The sequence below is a fragment of the Chlorocebus sabaeus genome, chromosome 3 (assembly GCF_047675955.1).
Source record: "Chlorocebus sabaeus isolate Y175 chromosome 3, mChlSab1.0.hap1, whole genome shotgun sequence".
NCBI classification, from domain to species: Eukaryota; Metazoa; Chordata; class Mammalia; order Primates; family Cercopithecidae; genus Chlorocebus; species Chlorocebus sabaeus.
The window spans coordinates 23,846,184-23,862,554 of NC_132906.1; the positions used below are offsets into that span (position 1 = coordinate 23,846,184).

General features: G+C 38.6%; 1 protein-coding gene across 1 annotated transcript in view; it reads left to right on the forward strand.

The window, feature by feature from the left end:
• COG3 (component of oligomeric golgi complex 3) overlaps positions 1 to 16,027 on the forward strand; it is a 74,353-nt gene extending 58,326 nt beyond the window's left edge. Inside the window, exons 20-23 of the mRNA XM_007960331.3 lie at positions 3,323 to 3,398; positions 8,847 to 8,974; positions 9,736 to 9,834; positions 14,086 to 16,027. Coding sequence (XP_007958522.3) covers positions 3,323 to 3,398; positions 8,847 to 8,974; positions 9,736 to 9,834; positions 14,086 to 14,115 — 333 coding nt within the window. The 3' untranslated portion in view covers positions 14,116 to 16,027. The remainder of the gene's footprint in view (positions 1 to 3,322; positions 3,399 to 8,846; positions 8,975 to 9,735; positions 9,835 to 14,085) is intronic.
• Positions 16,028 to 16,371: the final 344 nt, after the last annotated feature.

Here is a 16,371-nt window from a genome sequence, read left to right on the forward strand (position 1 = left end):
AGACACTGCATCTTAGAATTTGTGGACCAAAGATTTTTTACTTTTTACCTAGTGACTGTTACTAGCATTCTGAATAGCAGAGAAAGAGGAAGATTTGATAGAAAACTTTAAAAGGTAAACCTCAGTATTAATTACCTGCAAGTGCAGAATCTCATGCCTCTTTTATGTAGTTAGGTTTTTTTTTTTTTTTTTTTTAAGTCACTCTTGCTCTGTTACCCAGGCTGGAGTGCAGTGGCCCGATCTCAGCTCACTGCAACCGCCGCCTCCCGGGTTCAAGCAATTCTTTTGCCTCAGCCTCCTGAGTAGCTGAGATTACAGGTGTGTGCCACCATGCCTGGCTAATTTTTTTGTATTTTTTGTAGAGATGGGGTTTCACCATATTGACCAGGCTGGTCTCAAACTCTTGGCCTCAAGGGATCTGCCCTTCTTGGCCACCCAAAGTGCTGAGATTACAGGCAGGAGCCACTGTGCCTGGGCTTAGCATTTTATAAGGCAAATAGTGCTTGTCCCCTGATAAACGACTGCAGGAAAATCAACACCCATAGGTACGGATGGGAAACAGTCTTTCATCTCATTTGGAGGTCTGTTTGTAGGTCTCGGTATTTATCGTTCGGATGTAAGCCTCATCAGTAAAATATCCTCAGCTTGTTTCTAAGTTTGGACTGATTTTTAACAATGTATATGTATTACCATGTAGAGAATATTTTTAGGTTGTCAGAAGACTTGTTTTTGAGCTTAAAGAGTTGGGGTCTGATTTGGATCCCTTTCATCTACTGTAAATTGGCCTTGTTGTTTATGTAGCTTCTTCCTCTGTGCTCCTTGTTGAGACACTTTCTATGCATTAATTCTTACTACATCCCTGGAACCTTGAGTAAGAGAAGCATCTTTATTTGACAGGTTGAGAAACAGGTTGAGTATTCATGAGATAAACATTTCTACAATGTCTTCACCTGTCTGGTTTCTATTTAATACTTGATTTTTGGTATAATTATTGATCTTTCCTGAGAAAAAATAAAGTAAGTACTAGAAGAGCATATATGCTCTGTTGCCTCATTTCCTGCCCCTGGAAAAATAACCTCTTCTCTAAGTATTTGACCTGAGGGAATGTAATACTATTCTAAGGGTTAGGAGTAGAGGCTCATATGAAAACATTTGGCTTAGATTATTTTCTACCAAACTTCAAAAACTGTTGATACTTTTTTATTGTTCTAGAATTCCATTGTACTAAATGTTGCTTGAAACAAACCCTTAAATAGTACTTGGGATGGTAGTGGTTATAGTAGAAAGCACAGAACTTTGTGTCAAGGCAGCTGAGCCCTAGATCCTGCAGCTGCGTCTGCCACCTTCTGATTGAAGTTAAGGTTATCACGAGACAAAACAAGATCATATGTGTATCTGTAAAGTGCTTGCTGCAGAAATGTTATTTTGTAGTACAGTTTGACAAATTTGAGGTGAAGATTTTGCTTTAGCGAAAAGTCAAAATTAAGGCATTTCAAAGGAAGTATAATTCCAGGTTTGTAGCTAAGCTTAAAAGTTTTTTTGTTTTGTTTTGTTTTGTTTTCTGATGGGACCAGTTTATGCTGAAAACTCAGACTTATATGTAGAAAATATTCATTTTCTTTCAAGCAATTTGATTATTATGAGTTTATTCTTAATATTCCCTCTGGAGTGTTGTTAATTTCCTCAGTAACACTGTAAACTTAAATTTTGTTCTTGATCTAGTACATGTAATCGAGTTTGATCTGTAAGTTTAATTCCTGCTCTCAAGGAGGTATAACCTAAAGGGAAATTAAGATAGAAAAATAGGTAAACATTAAACTGTATACAGCAATGCCATTGTGAGACGACGAGTCTTTGTTCATTGTGTAGGAATTTTTAAAAAGATGGGGCTCCCACTGCTTCACTTGACTAGCCTTAAAAAAAAATGAGGCTAATTGGGGAAAACTTTTGAAGCAAATGCTCTTGGAGGTTTGACTTAAAGATAAGTAAACTATCTGGATAGTAAATAGGGATGAATATACTAGTTTATATTTGTTTTTAACATAAAAATACTTGTACAAAACCTAAATATATGTTATGAAATTGGTTAAATTCTGGAGCATTCAGTGCAACAGTAGGCAGCCATTCCTATTAAAACAAAACTGTTGGATGTGGAAAAATGACCAGAATGTAGATTTAAGTGGGGGAAAAAGTTCACAGAACACTGTTCCCAGATTTGTAAATGTATACACATTAGTATATTTATATTTTTACAACAGAAAATATTTTGGATAACATACACTAAAGTGTGAATGTATTTTTCTTTTAGCAGTGTCTAGGATCTGTAATATATGAGATTCATTTTTTAAAGTGCATCTCAAAAAATAAAGATATGGCGAGGGATGGAGTGAGAGGAGGAAAGAGGTGATTTTATACAGGTAGGCAGTATGAGCAAAGGCCTAGAGTGGTCCAGGAGGAGAAATAGAAACTAGAAACAAAGGGGTGGCTGAAGAGATCCAAGTCAACATTATACCCTGTGTCTGCCCATCCTCTGCCTCCATGTGTGTATGGCCTTTTGTGTGAGAAATCTAGAGCTGGTGCTCAGGGTTTTCAGTGAGACCTTCCTGTGAGGCCAAAGCCATGGACTGCACCTTGGCACATGACTGTCCATTCTAAAACACATTTTGTGCAGTTTCTCTCTCACCCTCCCCAGCTACCCCATAGCTCCACCACAGCTTACTATCTTAGAAACAGTCTTGTTCAAGCTTCTCTATACTGCTGCTAAGGAATGAAAAGAGATGACTAGAAGATGGTCATTCAGGTCTATCTTGAGCACTGATTGGTCGGTCATATATGATTTTTGATGGTATTTGAAAATCTTATTTGTTTGTTTTAATGACATTCTCTCTGTGATATAAGAAAAATGATCCTCCAGATGTAAAGGAGATTTTATCCAGCTAGGGTGACATTTTTCTAATTACATACAAAAATAATTTAATATTGACATAACAGTCTCCTTAAGAGACACCTGTTTTGTGTTGACATTTCTCTAGGGCTTCATTTTTATCTTCCTAGCAGGAAGTATTTCAGGTAGAATGCCTCAGGACTTAGGTATGATTTTTGGCAAGATAACCATGTGCCTTGAAATCACAAAAGAAGTTTTGCTAAAAATGTTGATTACCTATAAAGGATTATGAGATGATGCGTTTTTGTTGGGGCTGCACGTTTGATTATCATGGTGTTTTAATAGGTTTAAGTGGTGTTGTGTATCCCTTGAGAGCAGTACCAGTTTAATTCATCATTGATGAAATGAAACTTTTTTTCTTCTTGTCTCCTCTATTAGGTTTCAGCGTTAAAAACAATGGCCAGTCAAGGAGGCCCCAAGTATACTCTCTCACAGCAGCCTTGGGCACAACCAGGTATTCTCATTTGACCGTTTCGGATTTCTTTTTTAGGATGTTATTAATCTGCATTTATATAGTCCTTACTGTGCCAGCTTGGAGTTGGTTTCCTATTCACTCTGAGGTGCTGCAATCTGAGTTAATGCAGGATTCAGTGCTTGGAGTTGGTTTCCTATTCACTCTGGGGTGCTGCAATCTGAGTTAATGCAGGATTCAGTGCTTGGAGTTGGTTTCCTATTCACTCTGGGGTGCTGCAATCTGAGTTAATGCAGGATTCAGTGCTTGGAGTTGGTTTCCTATTCACTCTGAGGTGCTGCAATCTGAGTTAATGCAGGATTCAGTGCTGGGAGTTGGTTTCCTATTCACTCTGAGGTGCTGCAATCTGAGCTAATGCAGGATTCAGTGCTTGGAGTTGGTTTCCTATTCACTCTGAGGTGCTGCAATCTGAGTTAATGCAGGATTCAGTGCTTGGAGTTGGTTTCCTATTCACTCTGAGGTGCTGCAATCTGAGTTAATGCAGGATTCAGTGCTTGGAGTTGGTTTCCTATTCACTCTGAGGTGCTGCAATCTGAGTTAATGCAGGATTCAGTTTGGAGCCGACAGGTCCTCACTGGCTAGCACTACTTGCATTTCAACAAGCATATCAAGGAAGGAAGGATTTTTTTTTTGAAAAATCACCCAGTTAAAACTAAAATATGGCTAAGATGGAAACCCTTTGAGTCTGTTGATGGCTGTACACCCACTATTCATTGTGTTCAAGCTTTGATGAAAACACTGTGGTTGATAGGAAGAAATTATGGCGAGTGCACCTACTTTCAAGTATATGAAGAAATGCTGGGCCACTATTTTCTTCCACATTTTGTCCAAGTTATCCTCTGTTGACATTTTAGAGTATTGGGAAAAAAAAATTATAAAACTTGAGGTGTCACTTGGGAGTTGGCAGGCAATGTTATTGTCTGATTGGCAGATGTATTTGAGATGTTCCCAGTCTTACTCTTTCTTAAATGTAAATTTTTTTGTGCTGGAGGGTTTTGGTTTTTTTTTTTTTTGGTCTTTAGCGTTAGACATTTAAAATCATGGCTAACGTTATTTTTGGTACATCTTGTGGCATTTTAAGTTGCCATTAAACCGAAATAAATCATTTCGTTAAATTGATATTTCTGGCCATTCCCTGGCCGATATTGTGATAGAGAGCCTTTGAAACTAAAATGGGCAAAATGGAGAAAGAATGAGTGTTTTAATTACGGGTAAGCTGTGTCCAAATTGGAGGGCAGCTTTCTACTCAGTGAGAGAGATCCAAAAAATGATTCTGGCTTTGCATCCATGAAAAATTGGCTGTGCACAGGCTCCTAATCTGGAATCAACTGTTTAATATGATTGGTTTTCCATATTGAAAGAGCATTATATCTGTTAAGTATTCATTTTCTTTGGGAAGAATGATTGAAGCTATTCAAAGCCTCCAAAATTGTATTTATTGTTTTTTTGAGATGGAGTCTTGCTCTGTTGCCCAGGCTGGAGTGCAGTGGTGTGATCTCGGCTCACTGCAACCCCCGACTCCTGGATTTAGCCAATTCTCCTGCGTCAGTCTCCCAAGTAGCTGGGATTACAGGTGCCCACCACCATGCCCAGTTAATTTTTGTATTAAAACAGGTGTGTGCCACTGCACCCAGCTCAAAGAAAACTTTTTTTTTTTTTTTTTTTTTTAAGACAAAGTCTCACTCTGTCGCCCAGACTGGAGTGCAGTGGCATGATCTCAGCTCACCGCAACCTCCGCCTCCCAGGTTCAAGTGATTCTCCTGCCTCAGCCTCCTGAGTAGCTGGGACTACGGGCATACATCACTGTGCTCAGCTAGTGTTTGTATTTTTAGTAGAGATGGGGTTTCACCATGTTGGCCAGGCTGGTCTTGAATTCCTGACCTCAGGTAATCCGCCTACCTCGACCTCCCAAAGTGCTGGGATTACAGTCCTGAGCCACTGCGCCTGGTCTCAAAATTTTTAATTATGAATGCCTTAGGTTAACTTGAAGCTGAACTGAGAAATTAGAAGAGTAGCTCTGTATCGCTTAGGAAGATTTGTAAATGTAGAGAATGTCAGTTGTCTTTGAAAGGAAGATAAGATTTTATTTCAAAGGTTCCTCATGTGAACTTTGATGATGTCAATATAGGTTTGAGTTGATTTGTTTTATTGCACATAAACTTTGTGACATGCTTTAGATGTTTCATTTACCGTGATGCAGACAAGGAACATTCTATTGTCTTTGTTATTTTAAACGTTCGTGTTGTGTGTGGAATAGAAATCTTTGTCATCTTACTACAAAAGCACACTTAATACAGTAGTGCATTCTGTGTGAAGACAGAAAATCAGGTTCTTTTACTGACAATACTGGAAATTCTAATCATAGTCTGGCATAGTATTAACCACCTCTTCTGATTCCTCACAGTCAAGAGGCAGACTTTTCAGTTCACAACTCAGCCTACCTCTTGAAGAAATTCTGATGATTTGGGGATTAATTGGAGCCTTTGACTTAAGGTTCCAATTGCTTTTATAGGGCTTAGTTAGAAATAGGAGCTGATTTTTATTTGGAACATTTATGTCAACGAAACTCTTGGGTATGATAAATCTTTCTTAAGATAGGTAGAAACCACTACAGCTAAGCCCAGTCTCTTGATGCATAATTAATGTATTGCTCTTTCCCCTTTGGAAAGATCCTTTCTCTCAAAATAGAGGCTGTCATTTTCTCAAGTGGAACCCTAATAGGATTCAAAGTGTTAGATGTATTGTGCTCTTAAGCATTACTAGAGTTTAGAATTGTCATAGTAAAGCAGGAGTAGATAAAAGGAAACTAACAGGAATAGACAAAAGGACTGATTGAAGTAGGACTTGCTACTTTGTCATTTAACCCATTTCCTTCTTTCTTAGTGAGGAGATCTTAGTGAATATAGCAATAACAGTTCAGTTTATCTTGTAGTCGTATCTTCTATCCCATTTAGTCATAGCAGAGGTATGGAGTTGGATTTTATGAATCTGTAGTACTTGAAGCCCACATTCGAATGCCAAAGAGAGATTTATGGCCCCTTGGAGTAGGAGCATTGAGGACAATCTAGGAACTGTCTTGGACCCCTCTGCCCTAAAAACTGAGGGTTACTGGTTCATTCAGACTTGGTCAAGTTCTCAGGGATCATTTCATGATCAAACAAACTCACAGGAGAGTGAGTTATAAATTAGGATGCCCATTTGTTAATTTACTCTGACGAAGAAACCTTTTTTAGGAATTAGAGGACACTTTAGTCACCAGCCTGCACACCCACTTTCTGCTTATCAAGGGCTCTGAAGACCGATTTAGTGATCCCTGAGGTGTGTTAGTAATGACAGAAGCAGAGCCCGTGGAAGTAAGGGTCTTGAAGGAGCTTTCATCTATTAATGAAAAATAAGCAGTTCCTGAATTATTTATTCTTTCTTCCTGAGAGTGTCAGAGACATTTGAACCAAAGCAACTCCGTCTCCAGAGAGAGCTAGGAAAAATGGGGGTGGGACTTGCTGTGCTGCATTCCAAGGAGGTTGGGTATTCCTAGCCTCTAGATGTTTACATTTAAGGAAGCAGATTAATAACGTTTACTAAACACACCCAGACCCAGGAATGTCCTGATACCCTGATATCTTGAGAACAAAAGCATTCCTAATTTTGCTTTAAAGATAATAATATTGATTTCTTGCAAAATATAGTAATTAAGAAAAATTAACCCTTTATCACAAACCTTTGTAGCAGAGTACATATCCCTGTGTTTTTTGTTATCCTATATATAAGCAAGCATTGCATCTCGGGTGGGCACGTTACTTCTCTTACTTTTGGGAACACCCTATTCTGTCTATGGAGTAGCTACTCTTTCACCATTTTACTTTCTTAACAAACTTGCTTTTGGTTTATACTGTGGACTTGCCTGAATTCTTTCTCAGATAAGATTCAAGAACCCTCTCCTGGGGTCTGGATCAGGACCCCTTTCCAGTTGCAAGAGCATTGGTACTTTCTTACCCTGCTTTACTGCAACCCTCCTCAATTAAAAATTTTTTTTTACATGGCATATTATTTGAACTATGAAAAGCTATAAAATGAAAAGTAATTATATTTTCTACCACCAAACTAGTCCTTCTCTCAGAGGCAACTACTATTAAAGTTTCTTTCCCAAAATTGTTTATGTATATACCAGCATATGTGGACTTTAAAAATATTACCCAAATGGGATTGTATCATACCGCTTCCTTTTTCATTTCTTATATATCTTAGAGGCCTTTCTGTATAGCATATCCAACTTGATCTATTCTATTTATTGGATGCATTGAATACATCACTATAGCATGATTTCTTTTGTAATTCTTATAATGGAAACCTAAATTATTTGCAGTTTGTGTGTTTCTGACATCTCTGTATACTCATAACTTGGTATTTTTTGAGTAAATTTCTAGCAGTGGAAATGCTAAAGGAAAAAGTATCTGCATTTTCAGTTTTGCTAGATACTGCCTAATATTTTTCCAAAGAGGTTGAACCATCTTATACTTCCATCAGCAGTACACAAAGATGCCTGTTTCACCATACCCTCGTCAAACATGGATATCACAATCTTAGTAATTTTTGCCAGTCATCTGTAAATATCTCACTGCTTTAATTTACATTTATTTAATTATGAGTGAGGTTGAGCATCTTTGAAATTGTTAATTGTCTTTTTTCTTTGTAGTTTTCTAGATAACTTCTTTTAAATACTTCATACAGATTACTACTCTCCTTTTTTATGTAACTCCTTCAGATAAAGATAAGATCTCCTCCTTTCTAAGAATAATATTCAGCAAATCTTCCAGAAGTTCCATGCTCTGTTAAAGGAAGAGTTCAGCCCTGAAGACATCCAGATCGTTGCCTGTCCATCTATGGAACAGGGTTTCATAGTTATTTTTGTTATAACTTTTTGGGATTCTGTTCCCTTTCTGATGATACAGTATAAGAATATAACAAATAGATATTTAATTCCCCTTAAATATACGTGGATATTTTCTGAATAATCTAAGCATCTCTTACTGTGAGTCATTTCTGCAAATGAACAAACTCATTCATTATGAAGTAATTCTTACTAGTGTCTCTCTGAAAATGACTTTTTTTTTTTTTTAAACCTTAATCTCTTACCTCCAAATTCCAGCGGTACATATTACAGCTCTTATGAATGTCCTGAAGCATGCTAGGGGAGTTATTTTGCTGCCTTAGCCTTTGGGATTAGAATTTTGTATAGTAGATATTTAATGAATGTTTATAGGGCTTATGATTAAACTTGGTAAATAAGCTATAAAAATGAAAGAAATTCTTTGGGGAAATAAAGAGTCTTTTCTTCTGCTATTTTTTTCTCCCTTTATTCCCCTTTGAATTAAAATGGAAATATTTCTTTTCTTTTTCGTTGTGACACTAATGAGGTTAATTTATTTCCAGCAAAGGTCAGTGACCTTGCGGCAACTGCATATAAGACACTAAAAACAAAGCTGCCTGTGACGTTGAGAAGTATGTCCTTGTACCTATGCAATAAAGATACCGAGTTCATCTTGTTTAAACCTGTGAGGGTGAGTATCAGATAACTCATTTGAATGCTGGCAGGTGACTTCAAGTATTCTTTGCCTCATTTACCATTTTCCTTTTCCTGTAGAAATTTAGAAATGTTGGTATACTATTCTAGTGAAGTTGAAAAATCACTATGATTCATGAAAGGCTTACAAAGTCTGCCTCTGTCTTGATTATCTTTTTTTCCCACTGTCACTTTGTCTTAAGTTTTTAATGTTACTATTGAAAGTAGAAAATAGTAAATAAACCAAAAAACTCAGACCCTTACATTGCATGTGGCCCAACTCTCAAGAGACCAGCACTTCAGAAATTATGCCCCATTTTACTGGTGAGTAGTAGAAATAAATGGCTTGCAGTGGCAACCAAGGGATTAAATGGCAGAGCAAATTTAGGGCTCATAACTTCCAGCTCTGTGTTGAGCTCTTGTCCTTACCCAAGGCATTGGTTGACTTTTAAAGTATATTTTATGTGTCTAGGAACTTTATTATCTTTTGTGTAAGAAATTGCTACAGAAGACTCTTAAAATTATTCTCAGGGGGGCAAGGCTTGCTAGAGTTTAGTCTTCCTGGGAAGCATTATCTGATAAGTCTTCATCAGGTTATGCCAGCATTGAAATATTAAGAACAAATTATGCATCTTTGGTAATATCATGAAAGATACATTGCTTCCACTCGCTTTGGCAAATATCATTAGGATTTAACATTCATGGTGCTTCATGTTTAAGACAACTCACTTGATAAGATCTCCTTTCTTCCTTTTTCAGAATAATATTCAGCAAGTCTTCCAGAAGTTCCATGCTCTGTTAAAGGAAGAGTTCAGCCCTGAAGACATCCAGATCATTGCCTGTCCATCTATGGAACAGGTAATCAGTAGACTGAAGATCCTTATTACTTTTATGCCCTCTTGGTTATTTCACTTGAGTAGATAATGTCTTTGAGCAAACATATTTTTAGTATTAATTTAAAAAATAGTACCTTCTTTTATTCTGATGAGTAAGAATTTAGACTTTGAATTTTCTCTCCAACTTTTGGGGAATGGTTTTGGAATTTTCAGTTAATTTCAGGATTAAAATTCCATTTAGTCCTTTCTGATATGAATATTGCTGTGTTTAAGAGAATGACCTGTAATCCCAGCACTTTGGGAGGCCGAGACGGGCGGATCACGAGGTCAGGAGATCGAGACCATCCTGGCTAACATGGTGAAACCCAGTCTCTACTAAAAAATACAAAAAAAAAACTAGCCGGGCGTGGTGGTGGCGCCTGTAGTCCCAGCTACTCGGGAGGCTGAGGCAGGAGAATGGCGTAAACCCGGGAGGCGGAGCTTGCAGTGAGCTGAGATCCGGCAACTGCACTCCAGCCTGGGTGACAGAGCCAGACTCCGTCTCAAAAAAAAAAAAAAAAAAAAAAAAGAGAATGACCTGTTTGTAAAAGACTCAAATAGTGGCATTTAGCTTGCTGAATAATTTTGTTTGAAATATGCATAATAAGAGAAATACAATTTCTTTTTTTTTTTTTAATTTTTGATTTTTCTGTAGGTTATTGAGGTACAGGTGGTATTTCGTTCCACGAGTAAGTTCTTTAGTGGTGATTTGTGAGATTTTGGTACACCCATCACCGAGCAGTATACACTGCACCCTATTTGTAGTTTTTTAATAACTTCCAGATTAAAAAAATGGAAGTTATTGAGTACCCAGTATGTATTAGGAGTAGCTTGGCACTGTAGGGGATATTTTATTTATGGTCTTAAGTTTAGGATAGTTTAGAAATTTAGTGTATAGTAAGGACTAGGGAATTTGGGGAGACTGATAAGGCTGACAAGAGCCTGACTAGGGTGGGTAGAAACTAGAGGGAGAGGACTAGGCAATGGTGAGTGTAGATATATCTTGTGTTTTTTTGTTTTTGTTTTTGTTTTTTTTAAATGGAGTCTCACTTTGTTGCTCAGGCTGGTATGATCTCGGCTCACTGCAACCTCTGCCTCCTAGGTTCATGCAATTCTCGTGCCTCAGCCTCCTAAATAGCTGGGACTACAGGTGCCTGCCACCATGCCCAGCTAATTTTTGTGTTTGGTAGACAGAGGGTTTCACCATGTTGGCCAGGCTGTTCTTGAACTCCTGGCCTCAAGTGATCTGTCTGCCTCAGCTTCCTAAAGTGCTGGGATTGCAGGCATGAGTCACCACACCTGGCCAGAATCTTTTGAGGAGTGTTACTGTAGTGGAGAAGAGAAAGATGGGGTGGTAGCTGGAGGGAGAAATGGGGTCATTTTAAAATTGAGATGTAGTTCATATACCATACAATTCATCTTTTTTTAAAGCACAGAGTTCAGTGGTTTTTAGTATATTCACAAAGTTGTGCAGTCATCACTACTATCTAATTCTAGAACATTTTCATTACTCCCCAGAGAAGCCCCTTACCCATTAGCAGATCCTGCATTTCCCGCTCTTCTCTGGATCTGCTTTTTGTCTCTGTGGATTTGCCTATTCTGGATATTTCATTAAATGGAATCATACAATACCTGGCCTCATATCGCTGCTGCTTTCATTCACCTAGCGTGTTTTCAAGGCTCATCTGTGTTGTGTGTATCAGAGAGAGCTTCGTGTTTATGGCTGTAGATGCTCCTTTACGTGGATAGATGGGTCACATTTTAAAAAGATATTTGTATCATTCTAGATATTTGTATAGTCAAAATACTTCTTAATAGTTTATTTGAAGTAATTACTTTCTATGTGATTGTACCACTAACTCGATATATAATTGAGTTTCTTTTCAATATTTAGAATTTTTTTTTTCTATTTTAATTTTGTTTCTTAATGATGTAAAATAGTTGCATGGTTTCCAAGTCAGAATTACAGAACAAGGTACATTTGGAGAAGTCTTGTTCCTTTTCCAATCCCCTCCAGCCTTTCCCTTCCCTCCCCTATAGATAACTCTTTTTATTAGTTACTGGGTTATCCTTCCATTTTTTTTTTTTTTTTTTTTTTGAGATGGAGTCTCGCTCTGTTGCCCAGGCTGGAGTGCAGTGGTGCGATCTCGGCTCACTGCAGCCTCCGCCTCCCGGGTTCACGCCATTCTCCTGCCTCAGCCTCATGAGTAACTGGGACTATAGGTGCCCGCCACCACGCCCGGCTAAGTTTTTGTATTTTTAGTAGAGACGAGGTTTCCCATGTTAGCCAGGATGGCCTCGATCTTCTGACCTTGTGATCCACCCGTCCCGGCCTCCCAAAGTGCTGGGATTACAGGCGTGAGCCATGGCACCCAGCCAAATTTTTCTGTAGGGTAATTATTGTGTTTTTAAAAAGATAGGAGAAAAACGTATGTTTTTCTCTACAAGATCTACAAGGAGGGGAAAATATCTTGAGAATGTGGGGTGGAATTTCAAGAACAAGCAGGGTGGGGCCTTTGTGAGGCCCATGGGGGTTCAGTCGTGGTGACAGGAGGAGGCTGAGTGTGTGGGCATGGATGGGGGGCTGTGAATGCGGCGGGAACTCATGGATGTGCTCTTCTGAGTGCTTCACGTTTCTGAGTGAAATAAGAAGCAAGGTCATCACCGAGAATGAGGAGAGAGGCTCAGCTGAGTTTAGTGGATATAAATCCAAGAGAGACCATGCAACCTAGTTGTCTATTTTTTTTCTCCAGTTATAGTCCCTTGCATGAATGTAGATGTGGAATACTTGGATGATAAGATCCATTTTTATGGCAGAAGATGTTATTTTTGTTTTGTTTAGTTTGTTATAATTTCAAATTTACAGAAAAAGTACAAGATTAGGGTAAGGAGTGCTCATATATCCTTTACCCCATTTTCATTTTTCCCCATTTGCTTCATTTTTCTCACTTTTTCCCTTCCCTGTCCCTCAAGCCCCGCTTTTAAATCATTGGAGAGAAAGTTGGGAGACCCTGTGCTCCTTTACTCCTAAATACTTCAGAGAGTATTTCCTGAGAACAAGGACATTCTTGCACTACTCCTGTATAGTTACCAAACCAGGACACTTAACATTGATACCAGTGTCTGATGCACAGTTCATATGCGCATTTCATCAGAGTCCCCGTACCGTTCCTCCTGATCTTCTTGCTGACATGTCTGCAGTCCAGGTCCAGTCCCAGGTCATGCACTGCTGTCAGGTGTCACATCTGTTTAGCTTCTTTTAACCTGGAGCAGTTTGACGGCCTTTCTTGACCTTGACAGGCCAGTTATTCTGTAGACTGTCTCTCCATTTGGTGTTGTCTCTTTCATCATGATTAGATTCAGGCTTTGTACTTTGGTAGGGGAAGCACAGAGGTGATTCTGTATCCCTCTTCCGACAGCACTCATTTATAAATGACATCGGGGTGATGAGCTGCATCAGCGAAGCAGCTGTACTGATAGAACGTTCACAGCCAGGTCTATTTACCCGCAAGGCTCCAAGGCCTGGGTGTCAGACACCTGAGGTGCAGGCAGCCATTTCCCTCCTATCACTGCTGTGTCTGGCTCTGGTGTCCCAATCCTCCGTCACAGAGTGGGCAGGTTTCTCCTGTAGTTGGTCAGAATTGACATGTGATGTCAGTTCACTTGTCATGTCTTGTCTTGTGCATTTTAAAAAGTCACTTAAAGGACATCTTACACACAACTCTTCCCACAACACACTGCGTAGAACAAGGCACAGTGGATTATGGAGATACGTTTCCGTCCTTGTCAGTGTTTGTATATCGTTTTTGCCATTCTTCTCATTGGATTTTAAGTGATTTGATGGCCTAGATTTGGTAATGAAGTGTGACCCCTGACAGGGCCTCCCAATGCCAGTGCCCAGTGGCTGCCTCAGAAATAGACCAACATTGTGGGCCAGTTTCTACTTTACAGCCATGTTTACTGGTCTCATAAAAATCTTGGTCTTTTTCTCTCATTCTGTTTTTGAGGCTCTAAACAACTACTTCTTCTTCTTTTTTTTTTTTCCATTCTAATTGCTTTATTTTATTTTTCAACTTTTATTTTAGATTCAAGGGGTACATATGCAGGTTTGTTACCTGGCTATATTGCATGATGCTGAGGTTTTTCAACCCTTGTGGTTCCCCTCCCTCCTTGACTTTTCTCGAGGACAGTATTCCATAGGAGAACTAACATAGCTCTTAATTTTGCTTTTCAGCTGAGCCTTCTGCTGTCAGTTTCTAAATAAGCAGGCCAGCCGGGCTGTGCACCTAAATGGTCTGTCTGGGAGGAGCAGGCTGAGAAGTCTTGTGGTCTGCAGGACACCGAGGAATCGTATGTGGGAATGTCCCCGAGAACCACACGAGCGTGCTGCTCAGTGCTGACTGCAGAATGAAATAGAAGCAAAGTGTTACGGGATCGGTGTTTTCTTTTCTGAAACATCAAAATGCCAAAGATTAATGTGTGATTGGTGATAACTGTCTCATTTAAATGGTCACAAGAAATGTGAAGAGAGAGCTAGGGCAGACACTCAGTGAAATGGTTCTTTGTTAAAGATGTGCAATAAACATAGATTACAATAAGTAGTGCAAAGAACTTTACAGAAATACAGCGAATTAGAAGGCCTGTAAGAGTAAGGTTTGCTAAAACGTGAAACACTGTAACACTTTTAACCACTGAGCATTCCACAGTGAAATGTTATTTCCACACTCTTATTTAATGTAATGTTTCTCCTGTCATTTTGAAGTTTAGTTTGGAGTAGATTGGTTGCTTCTGAGGACACATTCTGCCTTCCTGGGAATTTGGGGTGTCATCCTTTTCTCTGTTTGATGTGAGGTAGTTTAAAGATACAAGGACTTTGTGTGAAGCTCCAGCATCTGTGCCCCTTGAATTGCTTAGGTGCAGACAGTTCTAAAGCAAGGAGCCGCGGCCTTCTCATCATAGATACGTGCGGTGTCTTTAATGAGTATCTTCATGGTATGATAGTGCGTGTTTGTGAGTGCAAAGTACCAATTAAGGTGTCTTAAATTTGGTGCATAAAGGAGAGAAGGAAACCTGATGAGTAGTGTTCCTCCTGAATGAAGGTTCAGGTCACCCGCCTTCTGCACACTGCCTTTGGTTTTAGCAGTTCTTTGAAAAGCAAACACTTTCATGTCCTGTCTATTCATTGAGCTGGCTGTGCTGTGCTGTGGACCAGCCGTGTGGATCTCCAGGTCGGCTACATCTGAATACATTTTACCAGCAAACCTAAGGATGACAAACACTATCCACATCTGAAAACTACCACACCATATCAGGGATCATCAATTATGCATATCTATGAATTTTCCAACAAATTCCTATTTGCTTATTGGATTGGTTTTGCCACCGATGTTAAGGCAGCCAGCTTCTTAGTTCAAAAAGAATCCTGAGTTATTCAAACACTAGTCTAGAGGTGGACACTGTCAGGGGTTCTGGAATGGGACCAGGGGACCTTTTGGTGCAGTAGGTGCCTGTAACTCATTAAACGTACTGAGGCAGCACTTCTGCAGAGTGCAGATGGGTTACCTACCCTGATGGTTGTCATTTGTAACAGGTCACTTCCTTTTCACTCAGTTTAAATTGGTGATGGACGTTGCTTGATCGAGCTTATTACTCTCTATTTTGAGAAGGTAGAAGGTAAGAGGGCCCATATTCATTCTTTGCCATGAAATGAATGAATTAGGAAGATTGTATTTACTTATACTTAAGTGTTTTTTAAATACATGTTTAATGAAATAAACTGTAAAATATCCAGTTTTGTGTATTATATGTACATTTGATTTTTAATAGCCTTTCCAAAGAAATGAGGGCATGATTATTGTACAGTAAGTACTGTGACTGATTTAATTTGATGTACAGAGTGGAGTGTGTTCTTATAAAAATATTTAATGACATTGGTTCTTGTGTTTTGATCTTTTATTTCTGAAACACTCAAACACCTTACAAAGTGCTGAATAGGTAATAGTGACCCAACTTGTTTGCTAAATGATTATTTGTTTAAATCTGTACAGTTTCAAGTGTTCACTTATACAAAGAGTGTATATACTTTCAAATAATTTAAAATGCTTTATATTATTTGGCTAGAAATTGCTGTTTTTAATAAATGTGAATTTTTTAAAAATAAAGATTTTTGCTTCCTACCTTGTCCTCATGTGTCTGATATGTGTGTGGTGGATTCCTTGAGGAAAATTTCTTTAATTAAAATTTTAATTGAGATAACTTGTATCAGACTCACGTGCAGTTTTAAGAAGTAATACAGATAGATCCCATGTACCCTTTGCCCAACTTCCCCCAATGGTAACATCTTGCAAAACTATAGCACAATATCACAATCAGGCTATTGACATTAATATACTCTATCAATCTTACTCAGATTTTGCCAGTTTTGTGCTGTATAAATTCCTTTGGCAAGAAAATTATTGTGGCAAGACATTTTTGAAGCATCTTAATGCTTCATTAGTTAAAAGACATTTTAACTTTTTCT